Raw genomic sequence first — 18981 nt, forward strand, 5'->3', positions numbered from 1 at the left:
CACAGCGTGCACATGCATGCGGTAGATTTCAGAAAGTTGTCATGTTGTACAATTTACGAGGTAGAGCTTTCATTTTCTGTGTTGGTCCACTGAGTTGCTAAAATGCACTGAAAAGCCCGGGAGGATTTTTCTTTTTATACCATATTTGATCTTTTTTAGCTTTCAGCTTAACAGAAATCCAAGTCCAAGAGATCCAGTTGCAGAGTGAGCTGCAAATGATTTCCTAAGGCCCATTCATGTGTGTGTACCAGCAGAGATGCTTTAAATCGCCCTTATTCTCTTTTCTGCTCTCTCTGTCTCTCCGTTTCCCTCTAATATCGACCAATTGCTGCTCTGCCTTCCTTAGTGGGTTCAGACTTTGATCTCCTCGTTAATTATGAAAAACAATCATGGATTTTCTCATTATGAGCTCTAATATGCACAGGGCCGCAATGCAGGATAGAAGGTTGGGCAGAGAAGGAGGGGAGGTGGGCTTTGAACATTTTGCATCTGAACCTTGTAAGTGTTTTGTGGAGAGACAAAAAAACTGAAATATAACACTGTAGATCTAATTTGGATAGAAATCATTTCCATGTGTAACAATGAGAGTCTTTTCACTACTTTTATTTTTAGAGGAAATGCCAATGTGAAACATTTTGGGGTGTCAGTGTGAACAGCTCGGTGAGTAATTAGGCGCCTTCAGGGCTGTGAGTGACAAGGTTAACACGGCAGGGCTCTCCTCTCCTCCCTTGCTGCCTCACCCCCTTGCCTCCTTGCCTTCTGCCCTCAGGAGGGCCCTGAGGAGTGTTACGTGGTGGATTAGTGGGCAGGGGGTAGTGCTATGCACGCTACGAATCCAGCGTTGCAACATTGGCTTTGGAGATATAAGCCCCCCGCTCGCCTTGCTTCTCTGAGGAGGGAGGCCCCTTCAGACCACAGCCTGCAGAGAGAAAGAGGAAGAGAAAAGATAGAGGCTGGGAGAAAAGGCTGGCTCCAGCAGGGATTAGGAGATGGTGCTAATCTGGGAGCATTTGCCCTCTTTTCTTTCTTTGTGTGTGTGTTGAAGCACACGTGAAGTTGTGGGTATGATTAATAATTCCATATATCTGAAGACTTACATTCATGTTACGTTCCCTTAAATAAAAAATAAAATGAAATTTGATTTTAATATTAACCAGAGGACAATTCCCCAAATTTTCCTAAACTGTGGTCGTCTTACATCCCCATCCTCAACTAAATCTTCCTGCACTAAGCAGCCCTCTCGACCTTGAAAGCCAGCAGGAGCAGGCGAGCTGGGGGAGCTTAGTCCTGAAGATCCACAGACTGTTAGTCCAAGTCAATCCGGTGTCTACAGGGAGAGCTGCAGCCTCTGCCACAAAGAGGGAACCTCAATTAACCAGCTTAAAGATGCTGAAACACAGTGGAAGGACTAAGTCGGGGAAAATATGATCCCTTTAATACCAGTTGATAATGTGAGGTCGAGAAGCCTGACATGAAAACTGTCCTTGACTCGTCGAAAACAGGCTGAATCAAACAAGTCTTAAAACAAGGTGTTGGTGAAAGCCTGATCAAGTGTTGTTTCTTGTCCTGAAATAAATAATAATAAATCATCTGTATATTTTATTTTGGGGGTTTTTATGGACATCTTTTTAATGAGATCCTAATTAAATTCTGTTTTCAGACAGACACAGGGAGTGTTAATTTGACACCAAATTGACACCCTTCAGTTTGTGCTTTAATCCAGGTGAACATGGATGAATCGTATCATAGACTTCTAACATCATTTCCTGTAACAATTGTGTTTGTGTAGGAATGCCGAGGCATCACCCAGGATCAGACATGCCCAACTTCTACTCCTTGTCTCCTGGAGGAGTTGGCCAGATCACACCACCTCTGGGATGGTGAGTCTCAGACAAACAAACAAAAGCATGCACAGTTGGTTCATGTAAACAAGGAGCAGTCATTCTGCTCTCTCTTTACGTCTGACGTACTCTGACACTCCCCGTGCGCTGAACTGAGGGCTGGAGGCCTGCTGCAGCAGCAGCACAGGGGAGGTCTGCCTCTGGCTTTTCCTGCTGCACGGCTGTGGCTTCAGCCGCACTGCTCCTCTGTGTGCCCAGCACATGTCAAACGCATCACCACATACGTGCCCCTGCATAACCATGTGGCTGCTTAACCCTCATCAAAGCTCTCTGGGAGCACTTCTCCCTCTGAGCATTACTTGATGTGCACAAGACAATATATTTTAGCAGCTTTTACTCTTTTTGTTGTCCTTTTTCTTTCTTTTGGTGCTGCATCCTCTGTTTTAATGTTTCTCTGAAGTTATCCCCCTCTGTCTTTCTTCTTCCTGTCTCTCCCTGTCAGTGTGATGTTGGTAAAGACAGGACTTTAGGCAAACGCCAAGTAAAGCCATATGTAAGGTGCAGGATTAGGCCCAGACTGTCTTTTCCCGCTGTCCCCCTTAGACTTTGGTCTCAGTCCCTACAGCCAGTTAGATACATTTTGTTTTTATTTTGGAAACATTTCAAGTTGAGGACCTTTTCATTCAAGAGGCTTCTGCTGATTTTGTTCTCCGATCTTAAACCATTACCAGGCAACAAAAACTGTGTTTGCAGTGCTGTTAACAGTCTATTGTAATTCTCCCCATTACTGAACATTAAAAACACAAAGCACTTGATTTCAAACAGAACCACAGAATGATAGAGTGAGTGTTGAAATAAAAGTTGGAATGGTTCACAATGGGAAAAGGAAGACAGGCTTTATGGTCCCACTAATGGACTGGTGACAGGAAGCAAACTCGTATTTATCCTCGCTGAAGTGAATGATGTCACAAGTAAACACAACTCACAAAAACGTTCAGGTCTTCACTTTTTTCTTTACTTTTCTTCACAGAGAAAAATACAAAGTAAAACTCATATTTCAGTGTAAGAATTCCGTTTTTCTTATATCTTAGCTGGTTCATCATGTAGGGCACAGCTCTGCTGATTCGTTTTTCATGTGTTCTTGTTTACTGTGTGCATCAGTGTATTTTTATAACAGTATCGACTGTTGTCTGTAAGCCAAATTGCCCCTTTGGGTCACTGAAGCTTCACTCTGCTGCTCCACAGTGCTCCAGTGTTGTAGGAAAGAGGCTGATGGAATCTGTGCATTGACAGCAACTGCAACCACTGACTTCCTGTTTTCTGAGCTAAAGGATGACTTGTAGTCACGATTGTGTACATTTCTGATTTACCTCCTTTTGGGGTCACATTGAGGTCACAGTTTCCCTGCTTTACTCTTCCTTTCTTTCGTTATGTGTGAGCAATTCAAAATGCTGTTTTTGCAGGTTTTCACACCACATGGTGCCCGGCCCCCCTGGTCCCCACGCCACAGGGATCCCCCACCCAGCCATCGTCAACCCGCAGGTCAAACATGAGCCTCTGCATGAGACAGACATCATGCACATGTAAGTTCTTCATGAAACAAACTTTAAACAGTGTTTTAAAAGTCCTACTCTCTTACTCCACCCTCACTCTATCAGCAGTTTTCTGAGACGACACACTTCCAGGTATTTGTGCACTCCACCACTACAGCAGGACAAACTCTCTGTCAGAGCCTTGTTCCCATTCCCTTGATGTGAGCAGATAAGCAATGAGGGCCCGTGCTCAGCTGATAACAGGCCTCTGCTTCATTCGGCCTCAGGGATCACAACACACTTAGCCAGCAACAGATACAGGTCCTAGATTAGTCCTGGGATGAACTCAGTTCACATCCCCAGTGTGCACAGTGGGAAGTGCTGTGAGCGCCCTGAAGTGGTTATCACTAATATTTCCATTATTCATGGCCATCCCAGCTCCAAGACTGTACGAGTATCAAAAAGGTTATTAGAAAGTGAGTCAGGAGAGGGAGAGCAGAGCAGAGCGCCTTTTGGTTTTAAATGATTGCTGATGTGGAGGAGGACGTTTGGTTGCCATTACTGGTGAAGTAATCTCTCCGCATGAAGGGCTGCAACTATGCAACTGCACATGATTAAAGAGGCCCGGGCCCATGGCGTGGTAACCCCTCTCACGCTGACTCCTCATCCGCTGAAAGTGAACCAGAACCTCGCTGCTTTTGTCGCCATTGTGGCACCACAGCCTTCCATGAGTTTCTCCTTATTCACCTCCATACATGGTGGTTTTTTTTTTTAATTCTTTACAGGAAACCCCAGCACGAACAGAGAAAGGAGCAGGAGCCCAAAAGACCGCACATCAAGAAGCCGCTAAACGCCTTCATGCTCTACATGAAAGAGATGCGTGCCAATGTGGTCGCTGAGTGCACGCTGAAGGAGAGTGCTGCCATCAATCAGATCCTGGGACGAAGGGTAGGTGGCACCGGTCACAATCTTTTCTGTGGTTTATCTTTGTTGATTTAGTTTAATCACAGTTCAAGCTGTGGCTCTGCACAGACTGCCTTCACTGGCCCAATTAGCTTAAGAAGTACAAAGATTCTCCCTGTATTAACATACAGCTTTTATGAACTTGCTGTGATTATTTCTATAATGATTGCCCCGGCCAATTACTCCCCTCTCAGCAGCATGGATCCAGCCTGCCTATCTAACTGACATTTAATCAAATTGGCTTTAATAAAACATGCCTGGATAATGGCACGGTTGGAAATGACAAAATTTGTTCCTTTTGAGGATTGGGAAAAGAGTGGAACCACAGAGCCATGTTAAAAGCCTTAACGAATAGGCCCAGCGGTCGAGGCAGCCAGCCACAGCAAAGCCGAGTTTGTGGCCTGTGTAGCGTAATTGCTCGCTGACATAGTTTGAATAAAAAGAGCTGCTAAATTGGAACCAGTGTTTTGATATGAAATCAAAGTTTTTTCCCTCTTCTCTGTCTCTCTGACTCTGTATGTTAATCTCTTCATCATGTGTCTCCCCTTCTGCTTTGTGTCTCTTTTATCCCACATTCTTCCTTACACCAAACGTTTGGAAGTTAAAAAGATTTTTTTTTCTGTAGCTTTACCAAAATACTAGCACACGTCTCTATGCAGGGAACATGCAAGTGCATGCCAGTAATTGACTGTATGCTATTTTTTCCTCCTAATCTCCCTTTGTACTGAAACAGTGGCATGCTTTATCTCGGGAAGAGCAAGCTAAGTATTATGAGTTAGCCCGCAAGGAACGACAGCTCCACATGCAGCTCTACCCAGGCTGGTCTGCTCGAGACAACTATGTAAGTATCAACAGAACAGATTGGAAGAGGTGCGTGCGTGTGTGTGTAGATTTGACGTTGTTTGTTTCTGTCAGCGTTGCATGACATGTTCTTTGAAAGACACACGATAATAACAACACACATTAATTCACATGAGCCAGCTCCATGCTAATGGGGTCCATTTGCAGACCCTTTGTTTCAGCCTTATGTGTAATTCATACGTTATATTACCGTCCACACTAGAATGGATTGTAGTATCGTGGACATTATTATTTCCACAGTGAGTGAAACTGCCTGGTGATGGTTCTGCTACTCTTTGATGTTCCATATCAGCATGGATGTAAAAAGCTCCTGTTAGACTGAGTTCAGGATGCTGTATCCTGCATACAGAGTCGAGCTGCAGCAACCTTTGCTCCTCTTGCTGCCCATTTTGTTTGTAAATGTGGATCCAAGATATTCTTGGTGTGTGTGTATGTGTGCTTATGTATCTCTAAGAAATTCTGTGTTTTTAGTGTGTGGTATGTATGAATTTTGTGTGTGTGTGTGTGTGTGTGTGTGAGAGAGAGAGAGAAACAGAGAGAGAGTGTGTGTGTGTGAGTGTGTGTGTGAGAGAGAGCACCAGCCTTTTATTAAAAGTGTGGCTCCAGCACTCACGTTCACTCCACCACCAAAGTGCTTTGTGGTGTTTATCTGCCTCCCCTCGGACACCGACAGCATCCCTCCTCCTTCTGCCTCTGCTGCTCCACTCGCTGCCAACACGCCTCGCTGAGGGGGAAGACACAGCACAGTTAGAGATGCAAAGTAGCAGCTAATGACAGCTAGCCCTGTATGCTTTTAATTTCTACCTTTTTTTTGTACAAACACATCTGACAGGGACGTAAGTAGTAGAGGTATTGCTTCCTACCTGGCATCCTAAAAAGATAAAAAGAGACGATATATTAAAGGCAGATATTTCTAATAGTGAATTTTGTATCCGTTTGAGTGCTTCTTCCTGTCTCCCCCCATAAACAAACTCTTCAGCTGCTGCACATCATGCCTGGAAACACCCAAAAATAGTCATTAAACTGGCATGGAGAGCGTGTAGCATTCATAGTTTTAACTGCGTGCCCCCCCCCCTCATCCTTTCTCTCACCCACTCTCACTTAGTCTCTCTTCTCCCCTGTCTGCCGCAGCAGTAGAAGGCAGATTAGCTCATGAATAAGTGGATTAGCAGACTTTGCAGCAGGAAACCAAAGTGCTGCTCATATTTGACTAGGACGACTCCGCACTGCTATCTATACCTATAGTCTCCCCCCTGGGGATTTAGCATAAGCTATAAATCCTAACACACTCCCACCACCTCTCGCTGGAAGAAGAGTGCTGCTCTTCATAGTCATCCAGTTAGACTAGCCTAATTACACTGAGCGTTTTTAATTGCTCTTCATGTTAATATTTGTCATTAGAAGGACTTCAAAGGCGGTGAAATGTGACGCAGGGAGGCCACATCAGCAGGACAAGATACCTTTATATTGTTAGCACTCAAAATAGGCCCACAAATTGTTTAAAAAAATCAAGTTATTATAAGAAGCAGGAAGATGACACTGAACATCAGCCCAGCCTGCTCTGTCCTGTCCCTCTCAGCGGGGCCGTTTGCGTTGGAGCCCGGAGACCAGGGGATGCTGGTTGGATGTCCAGCAGGGGATGAGTGAACATGGCAGTCAGCAGCAGGATACCAGAGTGGTCTAGTGAGCGTGAGTGCTGGAGCCACACTTTATGTGTTCCTCTGTATATTTTTTAGGGAAAGAAGAAGAAGCGGAAGAGGGAGAAGATGCAGGAATCGACCGCCGGTAAGACAAACCCTCCGTTTACTCTTCTTTTTCTCTCTTTTTTTGTCTTTTGTGGTTGCACCATCTTTCCATATCCTTCACATCATTGTTACTATACACTAACACAATTTTACTACTGGGTACTCTAAATTTCCCTGTAGGCATTGACAAACTCACATAGGTACACACAAATCTAGCTTCCTCACTCTGGCTTCAGTCTTGGTTAGCTCTTTCTTTATGCACATCCCTCCATCCTTTTGTCCCTTCTCCACACATTACACCTACTTTGGGATTAGTCTGTCCATTCTTTGCGACTACTTACCAATTCTGGGCTTTGCACTATTTGTTTGCCTGCTGCTCTACAGTATGTCTTTCTGCTGACCTTGTTTAGCTGCGCTTATGAGCCTCCTCTCAGCACTGCAACTCTAATCCATTGAGAATTACTTCTTAAAGCAGAATGTCAGTATTTTATAAGGTTTTTTTTTGGTCTGTACGGTAAACATCTATGCAGCACAGATTCCTCCAAAATTTTTAAAAAAGATGCAATTTTCTGCAGGTACAGGCCAGAGAATGAAAACGGCGTACATCTGAGAAAATGGTAAGACAAACCCCTCTATCCGCCTCCCCTGTCTGAACAGTCCAATACTTGTCAAAGCTTTTTATGCTGCTAAACACTGACTTGAGAGTTTGTACTCACAGACTAATCCTAAAAAGGTCCACCCGAACCTCGCCATAGTCATTGTGTCAGTGGTGTTAAGGTCTGAAGAGGGATTGTGCTTTGTGCGTGGAGTTTGCTCAGTGGCTTCAGCACAATAGCAATTGGCCTTGGATTTGCAATGTGTTTCTGTGTGTGTGTCTTTCTTAGTGTGAGTGTGTGTGCATGCTGAGATAGGAATTTGAATGTTTTGCAAGGGTCAGATGTTGTGTCAGTCTTTTTTGTCTTCTTGTATTAAAAATAAAGCATCAAACCTGTTAATAAATCAGGCAGCTCATTCTCTAAATGTTCACCAAACACGGTCTAGATAACACATCTGAAAACACTTTTTCAGCCCAGGACTTTTTTTAACTGCTGCTGGAGTCTAGGATGTCAGCTCAGCCCCATATGGACTACATGTGTTGTCTCCCTCTGCATCTTTGTGAAGCAGAGCAGGATTCAGCAGCTTGTTTGGCAGGAACTTAATGAGATGCTATACCTTAATAAGATTTCACAGTATCTGGGGTTTCAGCGTGTCTATAATGCCTTCATAACAAAGGCACTCTGCAGTTTTTTTACATGTGAATGATATGTTGGGATATATTGATTTAAATGACGTGTCAAACCCTCACGAAACTGTCACCTGTCTTTTTTCATTGTCAAAAAAAAGGATTAACATCCCCAGTATGTGGTGAATCCAACTCTGTTTTCTTCCATTCTGACTCTCTCTGGAGCTCTTCCCCTCTCACTCCTCCTCCTCCTCTCCCTCCCTGTGAGTCTGGCAGCGTCCTGTTGTTCCGCTCCCTTTCGGCAGCAGCGAAAGCTGGGCAGATGTGACAAATCTGGTCTTACGTCGAAATCACCCCAAACCAGACAAAGGTTTTCCACTTGATCGATTCCTGACCCAGTGGCTCTCTCTGAACCCAAATTGGTCTGCTTTTCTTTTCTTGTCCTTTCTTTTTTGCTCGCCACATACAGTTTTCAAAGCTTGGAGAGAGAGCGCTAAAAAGCACTTTATCTCTGATCCAATAATTAGCAGCGCCTAGCCGCAGCGGGATGGACACCCTTGCTGATTCTCAGTGACAGCCTTAAACTAATATGCATAATACCAAAGATACTGCCACAACTCCCCAAGCCCTCAATTTATGCAGATCCCAAAGAGCTGGATTGAGGTTAGCTTGGTGTAGACGCCAAAAAACATCTTTAAATGAACTCGTTTGTCTATTTCTTTTCATCTGCAGTGGCCTCTATCCCATCTGTGTCTCATCCATAACAAACATCCAAAGGAAGTTTGCTAATGAGTTAAATTTGGAGGCACGGTCCAAACACCTTTTTATATTGAAGTTCAACTGTTGACACCATTAGATTATACAGGATCTCCATAAAGTTGCTTTAACATTGAAAAATGTTATTACAAAAGCAAATAAACAAAGAAGTGGAAATTGTTACAAAATCATGAGTACGTAATGAAGTTTTTTTCTAACTCATTTAATAGGAGAGCTAGTTTTTAAGGAGAAAGCTGACAGGACATGATTGATATTTTCCTCAGATGCTCCTGGTCATCCACCTCCCTCTATCCAACACCGTCCCTGCCTCCGTGAATTTCGTACCGTAGATCTCTTTCATACTGAGTTTTGTAGTTCTTCTGAGTCTGCATGGTTTTATTTCAACAAACCATGGCACAAATTGTGCCTTTTCTTTAGGAGTAGCCATTCTTAAGGGTTCATTAACGGTACCTCTTTCATCAACAGGATGCCTGAAATACACAAATGCAATGTGATTAATAACTTTGATAACTAGAAAAGCAGTCAGAGAGCACAGACTTACGCCAAGCATATTGTGATTGTCACACAACACTTTAGTCCTACTTTAATGTTATACTCCCTTTCAGCAGTCTGTCTGCTACAATTTGGTGTTAGTTGCAGGTTTGTATGATAATTTGTTTCCTGACAGTGTTGAAAATTATTGCAGATCTTAGTATCCAGAATATTGCCAGGATCTGGATCGTACTTTTTCATGTGTCAGAAATTATGGTCACCTTTTCTTATATAATTCTGCAAAGCAATCCGCCCATTTATCGTGGAGTTATATACACATATGGTGAAAACAGCCCTATCTCACAATGATAAAGAATCCTTTAAAAACATACTGGATCCAGACAGTGATCCAGATCACCTCCAAAATTTAGTCACTTCTTCCTTATCCCATTTTGAACATTTTATAGAAATTTCATCAAGATCTGTTTGTTACTTTTTGAGTTGTGTTGTTCACAGACAAACCCTCCCAAGAACATGACCTCCTTGGTGGAAGTAACTACTGATTCCTTATATTTTTTGAATTGCAACGAGACTTAAATGACAGTGCATTTTTCAGCACTTTTTCTGCCATAACAAAGAATTTTAGAATAAATTGGTGAAATACTTTGATTAAAGTAGATTAATGAGAATAACTTCATGTCCTGAGTTTTCCTGCCTTTGAGGCTAAGCAGGATGTGAGATGCTGCGAAGCTTTATGGCTCCACATTGCTTCTCTTTGTTTTCTTTAGCTTGTCAAACACCTAGCCCGCCACACAGCTAGCTCTGACCATGGTGCAACAATGATAAGTTATTACCCTGACACTCCCTGAAAATGTGCAGTTGTACCCTATCTCCCCTTCCCTCTTTCGATTTTCTCTTTTTCACTTCCTGTTGTCCTTCTTGTCTGCCTAAGCCTGCTGATTCACTGCCTTTTTCAAATAGTTATCTGGATGAGACACATACATGCCCTTGAGGCTTTCTCCCTAATTTCAGCCTGTGTGGATTTTTTTCCAAAAGGGGAGGGTTCTAAGAAATCTGCCTGGTGAGAAGCCGGCGAGTTGCACTCACTTGCAATCTGCCATTAAACTGTCCTCAGCTTAACCTCCTCCTTTGTCATTGAGCAAAAAGGATGTGCTTAAAGTCTGTTTGCTCATGCACCTCTCTTAGGACCCTGAATACTTTTTCTTTTCTGAAAAATTAACACACTGAAAATCTAGTTTTGGTACCAAGGTTGATTTCTAACCTCGTGCCCTGGTCGAAGAACATGAAACAGTGTTGTTTAAGCAGTAGCTTTGGTGGCTACCCTTGCTCCCCCCCTTCCCTTCTCTGCCCCGGCTCTGCTCCCTCTGATGTGTGCAGCCAGAAGTCAGCTGTCAGAAGACTTTGATGAGGGAGGAGGGTGTGAGTGTGTTAGGAGGAGAGAAAAGGGAGGGTAAGAAGAGGGCCAGAAGAAAATCCTTCATTCTCTCAAGTTCTTGACTTTATCCAATCTCACTCAACTGCCACTCATCCTTCAGTCTCTATCCCTCATTTCGATCCCATTTCTCTTTCTTCCATCTTTCTTTTTTTATTTGTTGCTTCTCATCTTCTCCCTCTCAGACTGTCATAACTCACATTTCTCTCTCTCTCTCTCACACACACACACACACACACATATCTGAGCAATGAGCCACACACTCCGGCTGCAATTAGGCAAGATTCAGCGTCTGCCTCTTATTTCCCGAGTCGTTTCAATTTGGCACCGAGCCTCCAGGCCACCGCGGCACAGCCCAGTGCCTCCACACCCTCCACGCCTTATTAGTGACCTGGGATAATTGGGGAAGGAATCCAAATCCCAAAAAAGGGGGGAAAAAAGGACTCTGGGTTTTGCTCTGAGCAAGCGTACGGGGGGATGAGCGGATGTTTTTAAAGCTGTATTTCTTCACAGGAAAAAAAGAAGAAAAATAGTTAGGAGGAGGAGGAGGAGGCAGAGGGGTGAGATGTGGGCTTAAATCAGAGCGACGCCCGTCTAATGTTTCTGTGGGTGAGGAAGTAGAGTCGGAAATGTTTGCCCCTAACAGTCCTCATTTTTTCTCACTCCGCTGACCTTCACAAAGCTTTCTCTGTGAGGAAAAATGACCCTCTCAGCACTTAGCATGTGGACTTACAGAGGGTGGAAGCGTGTCAAACTTGATTTAATTTAAGTATGTGGTTTGAACTTGTAGGTACAAGTCTCTACTCCTGGCCTTGCAACCACATTTGACAATTTGAAGAGGGAAAGAAACACATTAAAAGTCAGGTACAACCCTCTTAAAGGTCTTTGTTTACATGTGTGTGTGCAGCTCTAGAGTCCCTATTGTTTAGACTGGGCTCTGAAATCTGTTTTGATTGAGTCACGGGCCCATTGTGTTGTGGTTTGGCCAGCTGCAGTAACAGTATGAGGGTCCAGTCTTGTGGATTGTGATGTCTTCTACACTTCCTCTCTCTTTCTCTCCCTGTGTGGCTCCTCGGGGTGTTGTGGCTCGCATTCAGAAGAGACCTCGTAAAACACTCCCCTCATGAGATCCTTATCTGTGAATGGATAAAAAGCCTCCAGGTAACACAGAGGGCACAGACGGGGAAAGGACAGTTTGGTTAAGGAAACGGTGTTTATTTTTATTTTACTCCCGTCAAGTCTGGTTATTGTCAAAAAAATGGAAAACCTCAGCTTCTTTTTTCCCCCCTTGTTCTCTCATTTTCTGACTCTGACAGAGAATATGAGTGGTGGTGGTGCTGGTGGTGGAGGCCTTTGAGGCAAGACCACAGCAGAGGAGCAGTCATTGTGCCGGCTCTTTGAATTTACAACACTCCCCCCTCCCTCTGCCTCCCTGACACCCCCCTGCCTGCAGCAGCTCAGACTGAGCAGCGCAGGGGCACACGGCCAGACGGTCCGCTGCCCGGGCCCCCAGCAATGCTGCCTCAGATGTGGGAAACGCCCCCTGCCACCTCTCCCCTCTTCCAACACCCCTCCTGCCCACCCCCAGTCTCACCCACACATGCCTGAGGTTTTTGGGTTTTGGTGGCTCCTCCCTTCCCCTTCTCCCCTTTTGACCACAGTCAGACCTCACCCTTCCCTCTCTGATATTCCACGCAGACAAGATCTCCCCTTCTTCTTCTTCTTCTTCTGTTTTTTTTAAAGAAGTTTTTTCAGCCCCTCCTGACTGACTTGCTTACTGCTGATAGCCCGTCTGGAAAAGCTACTCTCTCCCCTGAGCCTGCTGTTTGATTGGAGGTTAAGAATTTCAAAGCTTTTTTTGTGAAGAGGCGATTTCTTTTATGTTGAATGTCTAAGAGCTGAAGGAAGTGCTGACAGTGCAGAGCATTTAGTTTCAAACATTGCTTTGTCTTCCAGGTGCTGTTTTTTTTATTGCCCTGCTGTTTTATTTTTCCCCAGTGCCTTTAACAGCGGCACTGCTGTAGATGTAGAGAGAGGCGGCTTCTTTGAAAAGGTGTCACCAAAGCCAGCTGTGAGATCCGGGCCAAGGTCACTGCCAAGACGTACCCTCACCCCCTCACGGGATAATTTAAACGTGCGGACAATTACTTTCTCCAGCTCATAAGTCTCTGTGTGGGTGATGAAAGGAAGGGTTACATAAGTTTTTCGGATCACAAGTGACCACAGACAGGGCTGCAGATTTAATTTTTCATTCACTCATGAGATTTAATGATACTGAAAGAAATGTTGGCTCTGTTTCTTTAAGAATGAATGACCTCCATTAGTCATTAATACAAAACATTCACTTTCTCCAACTCATTGACTGTTTTATACAAAAATGTCTGAGTTATTAATTAGTCATTTGTCACTTTGACCTAAATTCAGTTGTACTCAACATCAAAACATTGCTTCAACAAGAAGGCTTGATAACTGGCAAAAATAGATTGAAATACAATTATTTTCCAACCTTGCCTTAAAGCTACTGTGAGAAGTTTTTGCCTGGCAACACAACATCATGAAATTAATGGTAATACATTTATTTTAACCACATAGTCATAAAAAGAACACATGTGACTTCACTGACAATTTCTGTGGTGTTAAAATAAATACTAAACCTGCTGTGAGGGGGTAGATGACAGGCAAGATGATTTAAAGAACGCTGAAAAAAACAACAACTACGAATGTTCGCTGTGAGTGATAGACTTTGAAGTCTGAAAAAGCTTCCTACAGATGTGCAAAACAACCTCGTGAAAAATGTAAGGGGTGCCACTTTCTCCACAGGGGTCATCAAAACCAACCGGAACAAAATATCTTAGAGAAGCTTTGTTTGCCCTTTTTTTTTGGTGAACAGTTCAGATAAGTTTTGTGTTTTATGACTGTCATCTGGCACTGTTTTGGGCGTCATTTTCCAAATTGAAACCGATTACTAGCCACGGTTACATGAGGAGTTTTTCGTCCGAATGGAATCTTTCTGAATTACTTTTCCAAAAACAATAGTATACATTGAAAGGAATATTCCAATCTCTGGTCTACATGCACCGCTATAGTCAAACAGAATAGTCAATGGGGCATGCGCAGAAAAACATAAACATCACGTGATTTATCAAAGATGGCAGACCACAGTTTCGTTTTTTTTTGCGAGTTTTTCGTCCGTCCAGTCTTGAAATTATGTTCAGTAAATCAAAGTGGATCAAAACAAACTTCCCGCAGCAGTCCAGTGCTGACTGCTCGCCGCCATTTTTAAAATTGAGGAACGTCTCTAATTGCGTTTTGCGTCATATCTGAGAATGCGCTGAAAGAACGCGCCCTGACAATTTTCCATTTGAGTGGATACATGATACCTCAATCGGTTTGGGGAAAGGAATATTCCACCCCTGTGAAACAGATTAAGTGTCCATTCCGATTGGCACTTTTCTTTCGGAATGAGGTGTATTCAAAGGTTTATTCTTTCCGTTTGAGCAAATAAACCGAATGCAATAAAATTTGGGTCCATGTATACGTGGCTTGTTATAGGTACAGAGAGTAACTCTTTTAAATAAGCAACTATGGTGTGATAAAGATACAAGAATTGTAAATAAAGGAAGGTGAGGGGTTGCAGTTATTACTCCTGATGTAATTTCAGCTGTTATCATCCACCAATACAGTAGATAGTTTAACTTTATTGGCCAAGCAGGTGAAGGATGTGGCCAGGCTGGAAATTCTGACTGAGGTAGGGTTGAGGTGGGGTGAAAACCCTCTGGCAAACAGTGGCATCGGGCCAGTTTCTAAGTCCACTATAACAAATATATACTGTGACCACTCCCCCTAATTAAGAAAAAATACATATAAATTTTATTCTTAATTTATAGAAAATGGATGAGCTGTATAAACTTATGCATGTAAGGACAAATGAATAAGATCTTCACCAGGCATTAAACATGTTAAATGTTGCTCTAAAAATGTGCTTTGATGGGACTCTCTGGGCTTACACAGTCAGCCTCAAGTGGACAACTGTTGAACTGCACCTATTAGCACTTCTACATTGCTGCTCTGACTGTAAACTTTTAAACCCGTTCACTCATCTACTGCACACTTTCTATGTCAGTATCCTTTTCACTGATGCCTCCTCAATCTGAACTTTTATCCTTCAATATAAACACAACTCATGAACATTAAGTCATCATCCTCATTCCAGGGTTAACTCTGACATGTCTTTCTTGAGGTTCATGGCTCTTCAGTCTTTCCCTCTCACTTCCCTCCAGACTTCTCCTCTCCTCCCTGCCATGGTAAAGTCTGCTCCTCAGCCTGAGTTGGAGACACCTCTCTCCACTTGGCTTATTTTTAGAGTAATTTGTCGGCGGTGTTTTCCTTTTTAATGGCACCAAAAGAAACCCCAGAGCTGTGTGTGTGGAGAGAAAGAAAGTGGGAGGACGGCTGGGTGGGTGGGTGGGTGAGTTGGTGGGTTTGGAGGTTAGGGGGCTATAAGGCAGGCGGGCCCCAGCTGCGGGCGCTTTGATTTGGCCGGGGAGGTGAAAGCGGCGATTGAGACGCGAGGCTGTGCCAGTTATCTTAACCTCCCACACTTCAAAAGCCGGGCGAGAACTTGTCCGACTCCCCCCTCCTCTCCCTCTCTCTGTCCCGTTGAGGGAATGGAGTTGGGGGAAGAGAAGAAGGAGGGAGACTAAACCTTCACTAGCCCTCTGAACAGAGGAGCGTTTCATTTCCTGCAAAAAAGTCCAGCCGGCATTCCTGAGCACTAATGTAGAGAGGGAGAAAGAGGGAGGTGAAGGGGAGAGGAGGGGTCAAGTTGCTCCTGAATCCTGGTGTTTGTGTCGGCTGAACCTTGTGAAGAGCTGCCCCCTCCCTCCTATGACCAACCACCACACAAGCACATACACACTCCTGTTGCTACCACCAAAACTAGCTCATACTCAAACACGCACACTCTTCTCACCCGCAGCCCCTCAGGCCTCTTCCCCAGGCAGGAAGGCCAGCGCTTTTCATGTCTGTGGTGGGGGGGAAGGAAAAATGCTCCCCAGGAAACAGGGTGCAGAGCCGGGCGTGCGGGCCCGCTTTGAGATCCTGGGATGAAAAGAGCGAGGGCGGTGGAGGTAAATAAAAGCGACAGGAGCTCTCTCTGCTTTCAGTCCGTGCTCGGGGTCAGCTCTCCTCGGGGAAAGGTGGCCTCTGTCCCGTTCCCTTTTATCCACATGTGGTAAAGCACTCTGTAGGGTGGTGTGTGTTTGTGTGTGTGTTAAGACTTTGGAGTGTTAAAATGCAGCGAGCAGCGGGGCTCAGCTGACTTCTCTCCTACAAAAACACACTCTTGGCTTTGCCACAAGGGAAAAGCAAACTAATACTGTTTCTTTTCCCTTTTTTTAGTCTTCACAAAACATCCATCTTTTTTAGTCGCAGGAGGCAACCATCCACCTCTGTCTCTGCCGCTCCACTTTGATCACAGATTCTATTTGATGCTGCTCCGGTCTAAAATAACCCTTTTCAGCTTGTCAATAACTGAAGCTAACTCTGTTGTGTTAGCTCGAGCCAGGATCACGATTCTTTTGCAGCTTGACAAATAATTTTGCTGTCAGGGGAAGGGGCCAATTTCATGAAGTCCTGTGAAGTGGATGGAGAAGTCAGGTAGCATTTTTTACACAGCCGCGTCAATCTGCACCTGCATTGCTCCCTACATAGCTCAATGAACTCTTGCTTGCTTTAAGCAAATGGGTCACTGCGGCGGTCCTCCTGTGCGGTCAGCATTTCCTCGCCTTGTTTTCCCATCGCCCACCTGCGGCGGCAACCTAAATGTCAACCAGAAGCTCCACAATCGGGTGTCCGCCTTGAGAGTGAGAGGAGGGGGAGTGAATCAGTCAGGGGAGGGCAGAGAGAGCAGAGAGCTGCCAGCTGGGTCACGGCAACCCCCATGTTAGACCAGATCAAAGCCAGACCGGCCCACATCCTGTCGCTGACCTATAACTCCTCTGTAGTTCAGAGATTAAGCTCCACACTGCGGCAAAAACTGGTGTTCAATCAGCTTCAACATTCTGAAAAAGAAGAAAACATTGATAATGTAGATGTCAGGACAGAACGTGTGACTCCTCCCTGATCGAGGAGGGAGGCATGCTTGCACGGTGAGACACTTCAGAGTCATAATGAGTCATCCTGATACGTCTGGTTTTGGTTTGCGTGACGTGAATGTGACCAGTGTGTTGGTGTGGGTTACTGATGTGTTCCTAATTATTCTCCCCTCCTCCTCCTCCTCTCTGATGAGAAAAAGCAGCTTTTATTCTTTGTATACAGATGCAGTTACTTCATCCTGAGTGCAGTTGATTGATCTTTTCTTTGTTCCTCTCTTTGTGTTTCTTTTTTCTACCCCAACAGGAGGAAAACGTAGCAACTTCTCCACATGCAAAGCGAAGGCAGCAGCTACGGGCCCTCTGCTTGAGATGGAGGCCTGTTAAGATTCCATGAAGACCCTTAAAAATCTCCAAACTGAAGCCTCCAGATCTCAGAGGACCCACCCCACCCAACCCTACTCCCTTCCCTTCAACACAGTCACATGCCACCACCACCACCGCCACCACCACCAAAAACACGTCACTGTTAGCCCCCTACTCCCTTAAAGCGCCTGCTGTAAAGACACTGAACTGAAGACAATCATGATTAGTAGGAGCACCCTCACATCCTCTCACCCAGAATCCACAAAACAGCAATTTAACATCTGAATTTTCTTCTTCTCACAATCAGCTTTACTGCAATCAAAGGCACTGCACTGAGAAACAGCAGCAATTTAAATGTGCGCACAAACTGCACCGGCCAAACACCTCTTTCTACATTTATCGTAATTTATTTGTCACCTGGGTTTGTTTGTATAGTTCATCGGGCGACATTCACCCCTTTCACCCCCTCTCTCTGTCTCCCTCTCTTTCTATCTCTCTTTCTTTCTCTTCCTGGATTTTGGAGACCATTTGGGGTTTTGCCCTATCGACCAAACACCTCTTTTTGACTGCACTAAAGGAAGACGGAGGGATCTCATTGTGTCTAAAAAAAAAAGAAAGAAAAAAAAAAGCCTCAAGATGCCATTTTTAGTTTGTCGCTGACCAGTTGGTGCAAAAAAGGATCAACGTTTTAATTTGCGTTTCATTTTAGACTGACTTTTATTTTGAATGCTTTTTTGTATCTTGAACCCTTGTTTCAACTTCTCTGTGTATATTTTAGTGATTTTTTTATTTTAAATATTGTTTTTTTATATAGTGCGTATATATAAAAATAAGCTTTGGACACAGGAAAGCCATTTTTCTTGTTGAAGCATCTTGCAGAAAATTGAAACTTAAGGCTTCTTTTGATAACTATTTGTAACAAATAGTGACCTCGAGTCTTGCTCAGATGTAAAATAATGCTCAGTATGTGTACTTTTTAAAACTGTCAGGATATGTCAATTTTCTTGGTATTTTTGCAGGCAACATTAGGACAAAGGCGAGAGTGATAGCTCAGAGGCCTATATTTTATTGTTCTGAAACATGACAAATGAAGCAGATATATATATTTACCCCAGCACTTGGCAGTCTTTCTTTTATTGCAATGGACCTTTTTGTCTTTTCTCTCTGGTAGCTGATAGTGTGGTCTTTAGCCATGTTGTTTATTCCATGCAAGCATCTCTGTAACATTTTGATTTAATGCTCTATTTTAGTATTACTTGATGAATTCCTTTTTTTTTTAACTATCATGTTTCGGGTCACTGTCATCTTGGTTTAGCATTTTGCTTCCCAAGTGGTCATATTTGAACTGTTTCAACATGTTTTGTTCTGTTTTTTGTAAGAAAAATAAAAAGGCACCATTGGCTCATTTGATTACTTGTGTTATGGACAGAGCAGAGCAGGGAGTGCCAGATTTACAGGCTGTGTCATTATTTAAAAACAAAAAAGAGAAGGACACTTTTGACAGGAAAAAAACAGTGTTATTAAGAAAGTCATTTTTTGAGTAAAACTTTGAAAAATAATAACAAAATAAAAGGCCTTGATGATCTAAGTATACAAACCCTTTAAATTTGTCAGGAAGCTGATTTAAAATGTGGGCTCTTATTTTTTCCCTCTCCTTG

At 43.8% G+C, this 18981-nt stretch overlaps 1 protein-coding gene across 6 annotated transcripts in view; it reads left to right on the top strand.

Moving 5' to 3' along the window:
- lef1 (lymphoid enhancer-binding factor 1) overlaps positions 1 to 18326 on the top strand; it is a 44223-nt gene extending 25897 nt beyond the window's left edge. The window contains exons 5-11 of one of the 6 annotated variants that reach the window (XM_074689197.1): positions 1790 to 1880; positions 3305 to 3424; positions 4159 to 4321; positions 5070 to 5177; positions 6934 to 6982; positions 7518 to 7559; positions 17265 to 18326. In XM_074689197.1, coding sequence (XP_074545298.1) covers positions 1790 to 1880; positions 3305 to 3424; positions 4159 to 4321; positions 5070 to 5177; positions 6934 to 6982; positions 7518 to 7552 — 566 coding nt within the window. In that variant the 3' untranslated portion in view covers positions 7553 to 7559; positions 17265 to 18326. The remainder of the gene's footprint in view (positions 1 to 1789; positions 1881 to 3304; positions 3425 to 4158; positions 4322 to 5069; positions 5178 to 6933; positions 6983 to 7517; positions 7560 to 17264) is intronic. The other 5 variants (XM_074689206.1, XM_074689214.1, XM_074689181.1 and 2 more) reach the window with 5 other exon arrangements.
- Positions 18327 to 18981: the final 655 nt, after the last annotated feature.

This window comes from Halichoeres trimaculatus, unplaced genomic scaffold (assembly GCF_033239565.1).
Source record: "Halichoeres trimaculatus isolate MK-OKI-2021-1 unplaced genomic scaffold, fHalTri1.1 fHalTri1_scaffold_2, whole genome shotgun sequence".
Lineage (NCBI taxonomy): Eukaryota > Metazoa > Chordata > Actinopteri > Labriformes > Labridae > Halichoeres > Halichoeres trimaculatus.